Source organism: Strongylocentrotus purpuratus, unplaced genomic scaffold (assembly GCF_000002235.5).
Source record: "Strongylocentrotus purpuratus isolate Spur 01 unplaced genomic scaffold, Spur_5.0 spur5_contig_866, whole genome shotgun sequence".
Classification (NCBI taxonomy): Eukaryota; Metazoa; Echinodermata; class Echinoidea; order Camarodonta; family Strongylocentrotidae; genus Strongylocentrotus; species Strongylocentrotus purpuratus.
In genome coordinates this window covers 307,897-327,013 of record NW_022145575.1, presented here as the reverse complement: position 1 = coordinate 327,013, position 19,117 = coordinate 307,897, and the positions used below count along the sequence as shown (strand labels likewise).

The following is a 19,117-nucleotide window of genomic DNA, read 5'->3' as shown; positions in this document are numbered from 1 at the left end:
TGTATGTACCTTTTTATCATTTTATCTTTTCAAGAACCACGATAAGTTTTAAAGGCCTACAGTTTTGGAATGGTTTAACAGATGAACTCAAAGAAATCTCAACTGTTCTTGCATTCAGAAAAAATATGAATTTTATCTTCTTAACAATGAGTAGTTTCATTCGATCTTTAATGTGATTAATGTAATTAGTTATGTTGTTAGTTATGTTGTTTTTTATGTGATTATGCTATGTTATATTATCTGTTTGTTTGATTGTTTTGTTTTATATGTATTTCTCTTAAAGTGTGGTAATATAGGGGATTAGCCTTGACAGGCCAATGGCCTTTGTTGATCCCTCACATCCACCAACCTTCATTCTTCTTTCAAAGTGCCATGTCCATAAATGTTGTCATACTTTATTGTTTAATTTATACCGATTTGTTTGAATATCTTCTGATGTGTTTTTAAAGAGATGTGAAATAAAATTGAATTGAACTGAATTGACATGTCTACAGAATCAGACGACATGAAACAGCAGTCTCTCTTGATTTTGCTGCTGACTCAACAAAAACAATATCCGTACTTACAGCAAGACTATCTCCTTCATATCATACTCAATCAGGAAAGGCTAAAGAAATTGATGAGATACGATAGGATATGTTAACAGTGAGTTTGTTCAAGATGTGGTTTTAGTCTTTCTACAATCTCAATGTGGATTGAGTCAGTGGTATAGTCTCTCTTGATTTTGCTGCTGACTCAACAAAAACAATATCAGTACTTACAGCAAGACTATACCCCTGATATCATACTTGATCAGTAAGAGCTAAAGAAATCGTTGATAAATGCACATTGAGTTTTTTACAAGATGTGGTTTTAGTCTTTCTACAATCTAAATAATGATTAAGTCAGTGGTATAGTCTCTTTTGATTTTGCTGCTGCTGACTCAACAAAAATAATATCAGTACTTACAGTACTTACAGCACAAGTCAACTGGCTTACCAAGCTTCAAGAAATAACTTGATGTATATATATATATATATATATGATGCTACTACCTCTTACGAAAGAAGTATCTCCTTCATATCATACTAAAATCAGGAAAGGCTAAAGGAATTGATGAGATACACTTAGGATATCTTGATAGTGAGTTTGTAGAAGATGTGGTTTTAGTCTTTCTACAATCTCAATGTGGATTGAGTCAGTGGTATAGTCTCTCGTGATTTTGCTGCTGACTCAACAAAAACAATATCAGTACTTACAGCAAGACTATCTCCTTCATATCACACTCCATCAGGAAAGGCTAAATAAATAAATGAGATACACTTAGGATTTCTTCATAGTGAGTTTGTAAAAGATGTGGTTTTAGTCTTTCTACAATCTCAACGTGGATTGAGTCAGTGGTAGTCTCTGTTGATTTTGCTACTGACTCAACAAAAACAATATCAGTACTTACAGCACAAGTCAACTGGCTTACCCAGCTTCAAGAAATAACTTGATATATGATGCTACTACCTCATACGAAAGAAGAATCTGTTTCGTATCATACTCAAATCAGGAAAGGCTAAAGGAATTGATGAGCTACGCTGAGGATATCTTGATGGTGAGTTTGTTCAAGATGTGGTTTTAGTCTTTCTACAATCTTCTTGAGTCCTGGATTGTGTGACTGTGAATAAAACAAATGTTCTTCATCGATGCCTCCTGAAGCATTTTTCTGAGTAGACTCGCCACTAGCCACTTTGTCTCTCTTTTGATGACAAGGAAATGCTGAACTTGTAGATGACGGGTCATTATGACTGTTTCCTGAGTCTACACAGCAAGTTGTTTTCCCTCCTTTCTGACATTCCTCTTCCTTCTCTCGAGCATCTGGAGCAGTCATAAAATAAGAGAAAACATTCATAAATATATTAGTACCAAAATATTAATGTGGAGTTTTTCAATATTTTAATTTAAGTGTATTAATCACACAAACATATTTAACTCTTTGATGTTTTGGGTTTCATGTGGTTATACTGAATTAAAAAATATGAGCTTTAGATACTACTTCTACAAAGAGATTGCAAATTAATAAATATACGATAACATTTTCAGTGAACAGTAAAATGTCTTGCTTAGTACACTAGTAAACGCACTCTCATAGAATAGGGCCCCCAGGGAACTCAAGTTGGTCTTGGGTTCCATGCCCCATAAATCATAAGTCTATGCAGGGTTTTATGTTATCTTTTTATTTTATTCATACTCCTTAACCATTTAACTATAGATTGCCAGGTAAAGTCTTTTTAGATTGATTTTATGCATACCAACAACAACAAAAACAGATGATTGGTACATTTTAACTAGACGTTAAAAAAAGCTTGAAAGAAAACAAATGTTTAATGAATAAGTAAAATATGTTTTAAACCATTAAAAACTGAGAAATATCAGCCTAAAGAGGGAGAGAGAATAATAAATTCTCTGACCAACGTATGTTTTGGCACCTAAAGGGCAATGCAACATCTTTTTGTTTAGGCCCTATAAGAGCATACTTATCAGAATACACATAAGCTGACCTTTAGACGAACCGCTCGTATCTCCACTGCTTATACAGCGTATCTTCGTAGAGCCCATCTCCAGCTGAAGAGAATCTAACTCGGACATTATAGCCTCTAGATCTTGAATGGTTGCCGGGGTTACAGCATCATCATCTAAATCTTGTTCTCTGGAATGAAGGCTGGTAATCAAGGCACTGTCAGGAAAGAATAATTTGATTACATTTGATCATCCAGTCTAGCTTGACTTCAGCTTCAATATGTACACATATCCAGGGCTCAACACTGTTATGCACCCATGGGGTGTCTCATAAAGCTGTGCGTAAGGTTATGAATGAATTTACAAATGATTTCAATATATGAAGAGCAAATGGGATGCCCAAAGTTTTTCCTGACATTTTAACAAAGTTTGACTGTATTTCCCATAATCTTAATTAAATTGTAGCCCAAAACACACATTGCATTAAAATATTTGTAAATAATGATAAGGTTAATCTACATCTGCATTTTTCAACTTTAGCTTATGCCATTAAAAGGATTTGAGAATTCCATTTAGCTCTTCATATTCAAGTCATCCGTAAAGACATGCGTAACTTTATGCACTGCTTTATGAAACACCCCCAGAACACATTTCTCCTATTTCTTACTCTGTAACATAAAAAAATTACAATTACTTGTATCTCCTAAAAATTGATCATCACTTTATAACAAATAACAATCTGAATAAGCTAGTGATCACATATTCACTGTAACAGCCTCCAAAGAATGGAACAATATCCCATCTTTCATCAAAAGAGTTAATTCCACAGACTAATTTAAGACATTCTTGAAAACATGAACCCTTTCCCAGGATTATATTATTATAAGGTGCTCAAGCATTCCAGGAATTTCTTCCTACCTGGTACCCACTTACCACACCTGGGTGGAGGGTGGCAAATGTTGATAAATAACTTGCCACCGGACATTACTTACTTGATGATTCCTTTGATGAAACTGTAGCTGAAACTTGCTCTCGTACCTTGTGAAAAGCCTGAATTAAAACCTTGCTGAAGACATGATTCCTGCCCAGCTGCTATGCCCTCTTTGTAGCCATCCTAAAATATAACACAAAGAGTGAAAATTAGAGGGTTGAAAAATGCATCTCACACTTTGACATGTCACATGGTTGAACAAAGAATAATAATAAAAAGTTGTTGGATGTTTGAATTAATTTGGCCTAGAATGTTTTTTGTTATATTCAATTTGCAAGTTTTGAGAAAACTGATTAATGTTTAACTTATTATGAAGGGAAAATTATAACATGAAAAATACAAATTTATTATCTTTACTTTTAGAGTGAGGAGGTCAGGATGCCCTCTTCATGTGGAACCCGAAAGAGCAGAGCACTGATGAAAAAAATGTCTGTGAAAATTTCTCAAACGATCCTTATTTTATAGGACGCAATTTGTCCGCCTTTACGAGGATATCCTCGTATGACCTCGTTTATGTGGACGATCCTCATTCTCGGACCAGCGACCCTACTGCCAGCGCCCCTACAGCCCTAGGCCCTTCCTGCACCCACCCACTGGCTTCGTAGTTGACGGTACGGTGGACTCTTTCTATCTTCTCGTACAAACTAACAAAGCACAAATCGGTCAAGAATTTCATTCAAAACATGAAAATTTGATACTGGAGGAGTGATAACGATAGCATTTTGGTTACCTGTTACCAGTACACGTACTCCTATGTTTTTGATGAAATTCGCATGCCTAGTTAAGGTGATTACAATCGCATTTTATTTTTAGGCTTTGTTTACATCTCTCTTCACGCACACGCGCACGCATGGGTATGTGCCAATCACAATGCAATATCATCATATTCATTAAATTCATGTCTCATTATCACGCACGCATTTTTAGCTTTTTTACATCACTCTTTCACGTAGTCGCAGGCATATGGGTGCCAATTTAGGCTAGGTTATATGGTGAAATTACGACACTTACTGTCTTTCTGGATCGCTCTACTTTAGCCCAGTCCTCTGGCAAAATATCATCACATATTCCTTCGTCAAAGACATCCATGATGTTGATACTTCTGCTATATTCTCTCTTCCATACATGAACGATAGATGGCGCTCTTACTAGACCATCAAAGAGATTTGATCATAGGACTTTCAGAAATACACAGTATGCCCAGGGAGATGAGACTTTAAAGTATGCCCTCCGGAGTCCAAATTCTGATCGAATCTCTCGTGTATAATTATATATATCTATATATATATATATATATATATATATATATATATATATATACCACTGATATATATCAGTGGCGGATTCAGGGGGGCACAAGGGGCGCGTGCCCCCCCCCCCTTTAAAAAAGCAGAAGAAGAACCAAAAAAGAGATGGTAAAAGGGGGGAAGAGCCTTTTTTGTGAGTGACAGGAGAAAGGAAAAAAAATGAAAGAGAATTAAACAACGATATAAGACAGGTGCGAGAGCATGAGGAATTTCATTTCTTTTAAAATAATAATGGGATAACAACCAGGGCCGTCGCTACTCGCTAAAGGGTGTGTGGGGTGTGACAACCCCCTTCCCCCCCCCCCCCCCCACACACACACACCTGACAGGATATTGTCGGTAAAATTGCGCAGCTGTCGGGAAAAATGATGAAAAGGGGGAGGGGGAAATGTGTGGGAAAGTGGGGGGGGGGAGAAAAGGATAAGAAAGGAAAGAAAGAAAAGAGAAGAGAAGAACGAAAGAGAAAAAGGAAAAAGAGGAAGGAGTGGAAAGAAAGGAAAAGAAAGAAAAGAAAGAAAAGGAGAAAAGGGTAAAAAGAAACGGGGTGAAACAGAGGAGAGAGAGGGGGTTAAGAGCCTGAGAGAAGAGGGGTGGGAGTAAGAGAGAGAGGGATGTTGGGTGGAGTCAGCACGTCGAGAGGGCAAGAAAGATACCATAGATTTATTATGTTTCTGTGTCGGGTCCGATGTGTCGATATTCTTGCTCAATCCTCGTGTATTATATCAATGCAGAAGTTTGAATTCGGTGAGATGTATTATGTCGGTCGGCCGGCAACTTTTTTTCCCCTACGAACTGTGACTTTTTATCGGACAAAGAAACATTTTTGAAAATTCAGAAAATGATTAAGAGTCGAGAACGGTACAACGAATCAACTTCTTTCTCTAATAATTTGATGAAACGTGAAAGCTTCCGCGCTTCGCTTCAGACAAGGATTAAGAGTAATAATTTAATGAAACGTCAAAGCTTACGCGCTTCGCGCTGAAGGGGGAAAATCGGTCAAGACAAGGATTAACAGTCGAAAACAGTACAACGAATCGTCTTTTCCCTCTAATGATTTAATGAAACGTCAGAGCTTCAGCGCTTCGCGCGGGAGGGGGGGGGGGAAACTGAATTCAAAATAGGATTAAGAGTCGAGAACAGTACAACGAATGGTCTTCTTTCACTAATAATTAAATGAAACGTCATAGCTTCCGCGCTTCGCGCGGGAGGAGGGAAACTGAAAAATAACTTAGTTCCTGGCCCCGGGTTTATAGAGTTAAATATTGTAGGCATTGGGACATTGGCATTGATATATTTGTCGGTAATTGGTGGCTAGTTTTGTGGGTAATCGCCTCTACACCCCCACTCCCCCCCCCCCCCCCACTGAAAAAGGTCTGGCTACGCCCCTGATAACAACACAGTTCATACACTCGAGATAACTTTTGGAAGTACCAGAACACCGTCTTTGTGCATTGATCACATAGATCACTTTTCTCTAACTTCTAACCAATCAGAAGGCCTCTATTTTTCCTCCAGGTAGTGGACATTCATGCGCCAAAATTTAATGTGGTTCTCAAGTTGCAAAAGATCCTTACTCTTGGAGGGGGTATATAGGAGAAAGCAATTTTATATCATATTATACGGAACGTTTCTTTTCTTCGCTAAAAATAACTTGGAAACGAATAATGTATAACGGATTCATTGACAGTAAGTGTTTGAACTTTTTTCTGAGTTCTGTCTCATTCTCAGATTGTAATTTTTTATTGATTTAATAACGAATCTTTTTTGGAAAGATGTATAGCCTACTTTCTTAGTGGTATTTTTTGGAAGAGCAAATAAATGCTCTAGCTAAAAAGATTTTTGCTCTGAACTCCTTTTCCACGACAATGACATTGTAATAAATAAAAACCTTTAATTTAGACACTGGAACTAGAGGCGGATCCAGGGGAGGGGGGAGGTCGGGCCCTCTCCTCTGGCCCCCAAAATAGGTTTAAAAAGATGATAACGTTAATTTTACCCTAAAAAACAAGAAAAAGAAGTGAGCTCCATACCCCCCCCCCCCCCCGCTTATTCGGCCAGCCGGCTGAGTCGCCGCTAAATATTTTCTCACGAATTGGGCTCCCTCCCTCGCTGGCTGGATCCGCCCCTGACTGGAACCTGAAGGGTGTATGCTTTAAGCTTTAAGCAGACAACAAGCTATTGAAACTTACAATATTTCTATTGAATATACCTAACATATTCCATTATACAAGGGGAGATTGATGAAAAGTTGGAAAGTTTTTTCACAATCTATCAATGCGTTTATGAAGGTTAACCAACCCACTTAGACCATATATTATTAGTATTTTGATGAAGCAAAGAAAAGGATGTAAACATAATAGTACGTTCCAATGTTAAAAGAAAGGGTATCAAAATAATGTAAAAAGGAAATTAAGAAAGATGGAAAGAGAAAATCTGGCATAAAATCTTTTTTAAGAAATGGCGTAATTATTGTTGTTATTCAATATCCTTTGCATGGGCCTTGACCTCAATGCTGATTATTATATAGGCCTATATTTTTTTTTATGTACGTATGTATTGAAAATAATCCAAAATGTTGGATTCCATTTCAATAAATATACAGTGCGTCCCAGAAAAAACGAAACCGAGAAGTATCGATGTTTCATCATAACTTAATCACAACCATAATTAATGAATGATACATATTTGGAAAGCTTAGAGTCTCCTCTTTCAGTTGATTCTACTCACGTGATGCATATTTTACGCATGAGTGATTAACAGCAATTTGAAGGAAGGAAACCGAAAAGTGATTTGGCGGGCGGTATCTGAATTTCAAAGAAAAATTCATATTTCCAGAAAATTCATTTTCTGCTTTTTCATATGATACCTCAATCAAGAAAAATGAGCCAGGAATAACAAAGTTCTGTTTGTTTAAACTAGCCCTTACATTTTCATAATTTTAACAAACGAATTCGTTTTCACTGGGTGCCTGCCGTAGCAAAAAGCAGATTTGACAAAAGACTTAACTCCGTTTCGTTGACAATCAGCCGTAGTCAAGAGTCTTGATGCATGGCTGATTGTCAACGAAACGGAGTTAAGTCTTTTGTTAATTTCGTTTATTAATACGACAGGCAGCCATGAAAACGAATTCGTTTATGGAAATGCAAGCACTACTTTAAACAAACAGAACTTTGTCATTCCTAGCTCATTTTTCCTGATTGAGGTGTTATTATGAAAGGGCAGAAACTCAACTTTCTAGAAATGTAATTTTTTTTCGAAATTCAGATACGGCCCGCCAAATGTCTTTTCGGTTTCTTTCCTTCAAATTGCTTTTACACATTCATGCGTGAAATATGCATTATCTGAGTAGCATCAACTGAAAGAGGAGACTCTAAGCTTTCCAAATATGTAACATTCATTAATTATAGTTTTGATTAAGTTATGATAGAACATCGATACTTCTCGGTTTCGGTTTTTCTGGGACGCACTGTATATAATATGGTGGGTCCGACTCCCCCCCCCCCCCCCCTCATTCATTGATTTCTTTTCAAAAATACTTTCCGACAGGAAGTATGTAGAGCATACCTCAATCTTCTTACTCTATCCACCTTGCCTTCGTACTCGTGCTTTCTTACATCGCATAGAGACGATATAGTTATTAGGGATCGTTTACACATACCTTAGATTTGGATATTGATGAGCTTGACTTTTTCTTTCACCTCCTTCCATTTTCTCTCTTTTACTATATTACTCTTTCTCTCCTTCTGTTATTCCTTCTCTCACATACTACATTTTCTATCTTATTCCTCCCCCTCCCCTCTCTCTCTCTCTCGCTCTCCCACTTCATATACATTATGATATACACATCTGCCTTTGCCGTTGTATTGCCTAATTCCTCGCATCCTACATTCTACATATTATATATGATGTTTTAAATGTAAATAATAGCCTAGTTGTATCTATTTGTGGACTCTGTATAGTGTACAAGTATAATTTATCTAATTTCACTTTTAAGTATTATTTTAAGCATACAACTTTTTTAAATGATGAATTGTATTTTAATTTTACAATATTCACATATCAATATATCATGTATTCGTTGTACCTGGTTTGCTCTCTCATTCTGACGATGAAGAATTCAAAAACACATACCTAAAGCCTTATTTCTGGCTTTCGTTACTCCTGATTCTTAGTTTTTACCTTATGGTATTTTTTCTTCCAACACTAGTTCTTCCTCTCTGACTCCCACCTTTTTTCTCTCCCTTCTTGATTCTCTCTCTCTCGCTCTCTCAATCTGATCATCTATTAATCTATGTGCCTTTATACCATCTGATAATCCTAGCTATTTCGGTTTAAGATGTAAAAGAATATTAGTTGGATATTATTGCGTTACTAATTTTGTATGCAGTTATTATTTAGTGTAATGCTTTTTACAATGTTCATTATAATCTGTTTTTATGTCAAAGATTTTTTTTTAAATCGTTTAATTCAGCCTTTGGCCTGCAATGTGATTTTCGAATAAATAAACCATTACATGTCACGTACGGTATATTATTGAACTATATAGTACACCCGCACAAAGTGATGCCTCATCCGGCCCCGGCCGCCCCCACCCTTGAGCAAAAAACAAAAGCTCCGGCCTACCTGAATTTTTTTTTCTTCATATGGCTATCTTTTCGATGAAATATTAATTGATTTTCAGTCGGATGTTGTTTAATGGTATGCCAGGCGTTACGCCTTTGAATTCCCCGCAACTGTACAGTGCGTCCCAGAAAAAACGAAACCGAGAATTATCGATGTTTTATCATAAGTTCATAACTTAATCACAATCAAATTAATAAATGATACATATTTGTTGTTAACGACTGCCTGCCGTAGCAACAAACAACAAACTCCGTTTCGTTGACGATTAGCCATGTGGAATTGATTCGTTTAATTATGAAAATACAAGCATTACTTTATACAAACAGAACTGTGTTATTCCTGGCTCATTTTCCTGATTGAGGTGTCATATGAAAGGGCAGAAAATGAACTGTCTAGAAATTAATGTGATTTTCCCATTGAAATTCAAATACTTTTCGCCAAATGACTTTTTTGGTATACCCTTTCTTCAAATTGTTTTTAATCATTCATGCGTGATTTAACGATAATTCTCGGTTTCGTTTTTTCTGGGACGCACTGTATAACCCCATTCATCGACACCACCTGCATTCGCCCTTGTTGACTATTTGATCCGACTGTGTACTGCAGACTGTACTCGCGAACCGACCGCCGCAGGTACGAGCATTCCTCTTCTCTTCAGTACCGCCCTCCATTGCTATATGGAATCGTCGTTTTGCTGTAAGTTTATTAGTCACTTTTTATTTTAAGTAGATTTAAGTGTTATACTTATTAGAAGCAGTGTAGATCAAGAAATGAAATGGAAGTGAGAGTGTATGTGTGGCCGTTGAGTTAGTTTGGATGACTGGAGTTATGAGATGCAGGTATTGATTTGTGGGTAACCGTCTTTAACGGTCTCTGGCCCCGAAACTCAAGGGATGAATTGGAAGTGTTCGGTATGCCGTATGATGCTCGTACGCGCACGACTGGAGCTGGAGCTGGTGGTACGTGCAAGAACGGGGGGAAAGGGGTGGTGTACGGACGCCAATTATAACAAAACTAAAACTGTCACTTTTTGCTTTTGGATTGAACACAAATTTACATCAAATAGCTTCCTATCACTAACCATCAGAAATAATATAATATTGTTTAACAAGTAACATATAAGTCTTAAAAGATTTATGAAATATTATTACATGTAAACTTTTTCATACTGCTGTTTTAAATGAAGTGACCCCAAAACAACCCTGTCCGTCCACGGGCCTCGGACAGCGTCTTTTTTAAAGCTAGACCAGCCATTCTAGCGCTGCATTTGATTGGCTCAAAATAAACCTATATGTCAATGTCATGCGCTATAGTCATAAATATTTACACTGTATAATACGCACGCACACAGAATCTGATGCGGTAATTTATCTTTCGGTATTATAGATTTCATACAAGTGTAAAGCAATGCTGTTTACTTAAAATAAATGACATCGCAAGAAAATGGATAATAATGGAGGACAGAATATCATATAATCAAATAGTATCACTTTTTACTCAAAATTTTGAAAACATAATCACTCAAATCAAAGAATTCTAGACCCTTGTCGGTAAGTTCATAATTTTTGGAACGATCGCAAAATTTGCAGATCTTTTGTTAATATTTTGATAATTTCTCACCCAATTTTAATGAAAATGTTGTCTCTAGGTAATGCTAGATAGCTCCAGATAGCTCCATGTACAATACTTTGTGTGCTACTATAAACAAACATTTGATGATCATGAGAGAGCTGTATAATCATTTCAGATTAAAGATGTATGTGTTCTATTCAAGAATATATAATGAAAGCATTAAATATATATTTGACATATGATCATCTTTATCACAGATAAAAAGATATTTCAATAACATTGTTTCCCTTTCCCCTCTTCCTTTTTTATGCTCTTGCTATTTCATCCTAGGTTTATAGTAATAATGGGCATTGAAATTGATGTAACAAATACCCCCTTCGATTTATTACATTATTACATTTTGTTACATGGAGACTTAATTCTGGAAGAAGTTCTTGGCTGGTAATAGTTTACTTTAGTCTCTTTGCCGAATTGTGCCGCAGGGGGGGGGGGCAGTAGTTCAAAAGGATGAAAGAAATTCTGCAGTTTTGAAATATGTACTTATGTTTTTAACCTTTGTTGGTATTCTTGTTAGGAAGAAATTACGGTTAATGAACCTTGGTACTTCTTTGTTGTTGTTGAAATTCCCAGAATTATTATTAACTTCATGGTACGTGATACACAATACCTTGGCAAACAGTACATGAACAGTACATGCACAAACTAAAGCAAGTTCCTTTATTTGTGTACTTTTGTATTTTCCAGGTTTTATCGTTCGGAAATTGACTTGAGGATTAGCTAGAAGCAGTAAAGAATCTATCTTGATTCTCAAGGATTTGTCTTGTGTGTGTAAGACTGCCCTGGAAGCAGAGATTATTGTAAGAGAAGAGGTTGACATACATGCTGAAGTGGGCCCAATCTGGGGGCAGCAAGGGGAACCAATCAGACAACATGAAGAAGATGTCATTTCAGATATCAGGAAAGTAAGTACGACTTCAATCACAGTTCCTACTATATGTACAGTCAAAACTGCTTTAGCGACCATGCGCCTGTCTACAAAGCCCACATGTTTTGTGTCCCTTGAAAATGTTTTTTTCATTGAAATATGTACTAAAGGAACCTGTTCATAAAGACAACCTGCTTAGAAAGACCACTTTTCTTGTCTCCCTTTGATGGTCTTTGTAGACAGGTTTCACTGTATCATGTCAATATAGGCCATTTTCATAATGTAGCCAAATTTAATGCATGTACGTCTTTTTGAAGTGCCTCAACACAAAATTATTTCATTCACCTGGTATGAATAATTGTATTTCAAAAGTCAGAACGCAAATTGCATATGATGTGTTGTTAGGTAGGGCAAGCCATATTGTTTGTCCTACCTAGTATAGGAGTTATACAGCATGTGGCATGCCGAGTATGTATGTGATATTGTAGTATAGTCAAACCTGCTTTAGTGACCACCTGTATATAAAGACCACCTGTCTACAAAGACCACATTTTTAGTTTCCCTTGAATATGGTTTTTCATTGAAACATGCGCTAAATGAACCTGTACATAAGATCACCTGCCTATAAAAACCACTTTTCTTGTCTCCCTTGGGTGGTCTTTATAGACAGGTTTAATCTGTAATTCTTTATTTAAGGACTGAATGTTTTAGGATGCTTTAATAAATGCATTTACAAACTGTACATTTGTACATGTAGTATAGTTACAAAGACAACAATTCTTGTATATATATACATGAGACTTGGCTGTCACTTCAGCTAGCTAGGCTCTGCCCTTTGATCTTCCACCCTACAGTGCCAATGCCAGCAGCTGAAAATTCAATTTAAATCTGTATTTCTGAAGCAATAGGAGGGCTTTTATGATGTGAATACATAGTTATTATGAAGTACGTAGTTCTGTCTAAGGGGGTGTTGCCGTTGTTTTTAGTTGGTAAAAGCTAAAAGGTTGTCTAAATGTCTAATGATTTTCTATGGTGGACTTAATACATGTTACTGTACATGTATGTATCATCAATTTAAAGTTGTATTTTATTGAGGATTGTAAGTGAAGATTGAGAAGAAGGTACACTGTACATTACCATTGGTCATAGTACATTCATTTCCCTTTTTTTCTTAGCTATGAAAAGATGTTCAAAAATTAAATAAAGAAGATTTAAACATTTTAAAACGCAAATTATCACAGCCTTAATTTTAAAAGCCATTTTCCTATTACAATGCTCAGTAAAATTATGTAGACCTACTATAATCTGATATGTCACATTAACATACATCTAGCCTTCATAGTTCATACATGTATAAACCTGCAGAATAAACAATCATGTGGAGCTAATGATGTTACTTTTGAAATGTTGAAATTTGTCAACATTAATTGTATGTACATGTAAGCATTGTTTTTCCATCAGATCCAGCAATTGTTTTAGGTACTAATACTTGATCATGATTTCCAAAGAAGAAAGAAAGAAATAGAGAAGAAGATGATAAAGAAGGAGAAGAAGGAGGAGGAGGAGGAGGAGGGGGAGGGAGGGAGGGAGGGAGGGAGGGAGGGAGGGAGGGAGGAGGGAGGAGGAAGGAGAGAGAGAGAGAGAGAGAGGGGGGGGGGGAAGAAGAAGATAATGGCTGATCGTAATGTAACTGAATTAAGATATTTGCTACTAAATAGCTCAGACCCCATACAAGATATGGTGTAAATGTGTGAGAGGTCGATGGGTCCATCTGGTGACATACATAGTCACAGGTTTCGGTCTAATGACATTCTGTTCCAGCTAATGAGAAATGCATACAAGGAGACTTATATTATGTAATATAAAGTTAGTTCACTGGTTGTAGAAGAGATTGTTTGCAAATTATCATCTTTGATAAGTGTGCAGTTGTTATTAGCTCTAGATCTTATAAGATTTTCCATTGTGAAAAATGAGATATCCTCCAGTGATCAATTGTTGACATTTTGTTTATCTCACATGGATCTTTTAAAGTTTATCACAGCTCAATCATTTACTGCTGCTGTCTGCGGTGCATGGATCCTTGTCTAGATTTATACAAGTATCAATATTTTTTTTATTTTGATCATTCCAAACATCTTCACAGTATAGTGTATGCACTATACATTAATTTTTAGTTATAAATGTACTACATGTACATTATGTGTACTCTGCACTGTAATCAACCTTTACCAAGAGGCCGTTTTCATAATGTAACCAAATTTATTAAATTTGATTAAATTTATTTCATTCACATTATACAAATAATTGTATTTCAATAATCAGAATGTGTTGCTAGGTAGGACAAGCAACCAACTTACATGTAATTCGCAATTTATTGTAATTTATTCGTAACAGGTGAATGAAAAGGCATACGTAAATTTGGTTACACTACGAATATGGCTTATTGCTTCTTGAGAGTTTCTTTCACAGTACAATCACATGATCAGTACAGTCTTTGACTGTCAAACCAGTTGGTTTCCATAGCAACACCTTCAAGTAGGAATAATCAGCAATCCAGGCATCAATACACTTAACATTACAGAGGGTCATTAGGTGTTTTATTACACCTCATGGGCTTCGATCTGCCTGGTGTTTATTTTCAGATAACATGGTCAAAACAAACACTGTATTCAGACTACCTGAATTCCTGCATAGCATACAAGAATTGTATATATAGTATACACAATAAGTAATTGACCTTTTTTCTAGTCTGAATGTCATTACATGTATCTACATTATAAAGAATTTTAGCAAAATGCATGTTTGAGCATCTTTCTTCAAACAAAAGCTTGTTAAAAATCAGGGTCCCACTCTAGGTTGAACCTGGTATCGTTCAAAAATAATACAACTGGGCTTTTTGTTTGTCATCCGTAAACTTTTTACATTTTCAAAAATGCATGGCCGGATTTTAACCAAACTTGGTAGGAATCATCCTTAGCCAAAGGAAATCTAAAATTGTTCAAATGGGGTACGTATACCCCCAAGGGAGTCCTGGGGGCAGTGCCCCCAAAGTGCCTCAGTCTCAGTGACAGTAATTTCCTTCTTTTTCTTGAAAACCCATGGCTGGATTCTAATCAAAGTTTGTAGGAATCACCAGTAGTAAAGTTGTGAAAATGGGGTATGCCCCAACTCCAAACACACTGATTTTGTTTTCCTAGATGGTACATGGGTGTGTAGAAAAGCAATATTATTCTGATCTAATTAAAATAAAGTGAAAATGTATCCGTGAGTAGTGCTTAAAAATTGGACAATGGTTGAGTGAATAGTGTTTAGGATAAAATATATGCAGTTTTAATTTGTCTGCTGCCTGTAAGCTTGCCAAATTATAGACTTTCATAAGTTTCATTAGTTGTTCTAAAAAGATATGACAGGGTATAAACAGGTATTACTCGTCACAGAAGTTTGTCAGTGGTTTTAGGCTCTGACGGCTTTGTGAAACACTTGCTGATCGAGTAGTAGAGAGACAATATAAAGATGTCCATGAATGAATGGTGTTGTGTATTGATCCCCCTGATATCTTAAGCCAATGAGAAAGTTATTGTGAGCTATAAAGCAAGACTGAATGGAAACCAGAGAGAGACAATGTAATACAAGGTTAGATCATGAATATTCATGGTTATAGTGATTATACACAGCATTCCTGTCTTTTGTGTACATCAGCTGCAGTAAAGGCATGGGCATATTTTTGGCAGTGACAATGAACATACAGAAATTTTGTATGGAAGCAGTGCTTTCAAATCAAACAGTTGTCTATTGAAAATTATCCATACAACAACAATATCATGAAGCCCATAGACAAATAGATACATATCACCAGTATGAACTGGGAGTTGTTAAAAACTTTGGGGTGAAGATTGCATGATTGAGAAAGAAAATGAGGGAGAGAGAGAGAGAGCGAGAGAGAGAGAGACATAACAGGTCAATATGTATGTTCAAACTGGATGTTTTCATCCACAGCCCCCTTAACATTTCATAATCTTTTTTTGGTAATTCACCCTACAATGTAAGCTGTAAAGTTTTTTGTTATGTTAGGCACTAGACTAATCCGGCAAATATTCAAGTACTAAAGAGTAACATTTGTTTCAAAAGTGTATGAAAGTAAATGCATGACATATAGACCAGGGTCCTCCTACCTCTCTGCATAGACATAAGGGAACTGTTTTACCACTCTCCAATAAACACCAGCTAAACTTAAAGGGAAATCTAACCTTATTACAGTAAATTCCTTGTATTGGATTAAATCATCCACCTCTGGCAAGATTTCATTTGAAGATATTTCAGAATTTAACAAAACATTGAGGATTCGATCCATGTCTGATTCCCATGATTGGAAGTGTGCTGCCATTGATGGCGCTACAACTTGATACTAATCTTTTCGCCCGCAGTTAAGCATAATCATGTGCCTATGTTTGAGTTGAGTGTCTCAAGTATTTGTAATATTGTTTGGAGCTATGTCTGCAATTACATGTTTACCATCCCTGAGACAATATTCTCTGTCTTCATGTAGCTTGCTTATTAAAGGTAATACAAAGTTTTGGGAAATTTTGAAAATTGGGGTGATAGTGAATCTTTACAATTTTGATATATTTGGATGCCCCTGTGGATGTATTAAAAGCAATAAAAAAATTAGCCCCTAAAACACTTCTGTTTTTGAGAAAAATTGAATATAACAATAATACCGGTGCTCCCGGTAAATTTTGATAAATTTCAAATAGCGCCTATGGCCGTACAATGGTAGCTGCGACCATGAAAATCTCAGAATATGTAGTTGTGATATATAATTTCCAATGGGAATAGCTAATCGGTCGATTTTCGTCAAAAAACATTGTTTTATAGCGTAATTAATATCTTGACCTTGAGAGGGAGCTATATGACTTAAGAAGTTTATTATTTACAATTTCATAATTTTTTACTCGATTTCAACCGCGACAACGATCAATGAATATTGTAGGAACGCATACGCTTCCAATATGTTAATTTGAACCAAATTCATGACCCCATTCCAAAACTTTGTAATACCTTTAATCTAAATGTATTAGTCTTCAGTTTCCAGAGCAATGAAAGACCTATTGGTTACAAAACTGAAGGCTAATCTTGGTGACACCTGTTATCACGTAAACATACCGAATAATGTAGAATTCCCCATGAGAGCCCACTATCTTTTAAACAGGTTATGGGTTTTCTTCGAAATTGCACACGTACATTTACAAGTGCCTCTTGATCTCGAACCATGGAACCATTAACTATGGTTGAACAATAGAACTTGTGTTTAAAGGTAAAGACCAGTTTCGGAAACGCCCCCCTCTCAAAAATGAAATGGAAGCTCTTATTACCAATTATATGTGAAAGAATATATGTTTTTACTAATACGTGATGATACAAATTTTGCCGGAAAATGCACTCCAAAATTGAACATTTGGGTACATCTGCTTTTTCGCGAATTTAGGTTGAATTTAAGTATTTCCATCTAGACCACTGAAGGCAATATTTAAACAATATTGAATGGATATTTTGCACCCAAAACCCTTGAACCGCAATTTTACCACTACTGGGATATATCTTTAAATAATTTTGTTTTAAGTTTGTATTTCGGGAGGAGTCAAAACATGTTGTCTAGAAATCTTTTTGTGAGCATTATGATTTATCTTTAATGAGATACAGCTTAAATGTAAGCTCATCCTATTATTTTTGCTATGATAAATATTTGTATGGAGTGAAATCAAAGTGTTTGCTAGGAATAATCACTTCACCGGTAATATGTCCTCTACCAATATTGTAGAAGTTGAAATACAAACATTATGCCTCTCAATTACGTTATCGTCAGGCTTTTTTGTACTTTATATTGTTCACATTAGTGATTACTGATTAGCTTCCCTGTGTTTGAAACCTCAAACATGCAATTTCAAAGAAATATGAATGTTTTGCATTTGTATGATTTGAGGAAATGCCTGTATAGGTCATTCAAGGTAAATAAACCTAAAACAAGAGCTTTCTATCCTAATCCTATTTGCAGATCGAATGGATAAAAGACATTCAGAATGATGACTATCTGTTCACAAGTTTGTAAGAAAGAAGCTGCAATATATGAAGGCTAGCGTGCATGCCAATGAAAAGTATATTTATGACATACAGTCCATTACACTGACGCTTTGGTAAACGTGGTCAAGTTCAAAACATCACAGATCTAGCATATAATTAGCTGGAAAATGTATGCATTGCTATAGGACATCATCTGCTTGTGCTAATTCGGTCCCTTGTTTGACGTTACAAATCTTGGCAGTGATCGTAGAGCTCTTTAAGTGCGAAAGTAGGGTGGTATTTTACCGTTTTCAAATTGATAACAATTGCTGCTTTGATCAAATGATTCCAAGAGGGGAATTTGAAGAACTTGTTCAATCTATCTTTCTCTTATGCAATTCTGATACAAATTAAATAAATATTTAAAATCAATGAATCTCTACTTAAAGAACAAGCACACACTCAAAAGAAATCCTTCTTAATTTGTTTCTTTATTGTGCCATTTATTGGGTATCAGGAATTGGAAGAATAAAAATGGTTATTTGATTCCTTTAAAAAAAATTAATTAACCTTTAAATCCACTGCTTTTATTCCAGAATTCAAGCTATTAGATTTGTCCATGCATTTATCACCCTGCATACTCATCCTTCCGTGAAAATATTTGACGGCACAATGCTTCCCAAGCCTGTGGGTTGGTGGTATACACAATGACATGCTGCCCATGTAATCATCAAAAATTCCATTCCGCTTTATAATTCATTGTTGAAGAACGTACAATCTCGGAAATTGCTTTTTTAATAAATATTAACTGAAAATTTGCACATAAAAGATAGTGGTTCATTTTTATATTGTTGAAGGTCAAAAAATGCATAATGGCGGCCTACATTTGTATATCTTGGCATTCTCCTTGTCATTCTTTATAAAAAAAGTTACTGATCCAGGGAATAATTTTCCTGGTATCGCATCGCAATTTGCTATGCATTTTTGCATGACTGCTATACAAAATATCTTTTGTGTAGCAGTTTTCTTCCATAGAAATGTACAGAATTTCATTTGAAATATTTATCCATCGGCTGAAATTGCTAATCAAAAAATTTGAGGAAAATTATTCCCTGCTGATCTAATGCTTATTATACTTGGCTATTTCATGTTTTAGGA

At 35.9% G+C, this 19,117-nt stretch overlaps 2 protein-coding genes across 6 annotated transcripts in view; one reads left to right on the top strand and one right to left on the bottom strand.

Annotated features, from left to right (window-relative positions):
• LOC115918336 lies at positions 1–4,586 on the bottom strand. Its single transcript, XM_030974123.1, has 4 exons — positions 4,487–4,586; positions 3,477–3,598; positions 2,526–2,701; positions 1–1,842 (listed from the first exon to the last, which is right to left on the bottom strand). The coding sequence occupies exons 1-4, from the start codon at positions 4,562–4,564 to the stop codon at positions 1,541–1,543; spliced, it is 678 nt and encodes a 225-aa protein (XP_030829983.1). The 5' UTR covers positions 4,565–4,586; the 3' UTR covers positions 1–1,540.
• A 5,400-nt stretch (positions 4,587–9,986) lies between these two features.
• LOC589781 (protein piccolo) overlaps positions 9,987–19,117 on the top strand; it is a 51,259-nt gene continuing 42,128 nt past the window's right edge. For all 5 annotated transcript variants that reach the window (XM_030974111.1, XM_030974106.1, XM_030974075.1 and 2 more), the window contains exons 1-2: positions 9,987–10,101; positions 11,722–11,939. In XM_030974111.1, the coding sequence (XP_030829971.1) occupies positions 11,857–11,939 (83 nt within the window). In that variant the 5' untranslated portion in view covers positions 9,987–10,101; positions 11,722–11,856. The remainder of the gene's footprint in view (positions 10,102–11,721; positions 11,940–19,117) is intronic.

What these genes read in the sequence shown, in the direction of transcription:
- LOC115918336 (XM_030974123.1), bottom strand. Translation starts at nt 4,564, where the DNA reads ATGGATGTCTTTGACGAAGGAATATGTGATGATATTTTGCCAGAGGAC. An exon ending in TTCATCAAAGGAATCATCAA is followed by an intron (nt 2,702 to 3,476) that starts GTAAGTAATGTC and finishes CTTTCCTGACAG; the next exon opens with TGCCTTGATTACCAGCCTTC. An exon ending in TACGAGCGGTTCGTCTAAAG is followed by an intron (nt 1,843 to 2,525) that starts GTCAGCTTATGT and finishes TGACTGCTCCAG; the next exon opens with ATGCTCGAGAGAAGGAAGAG.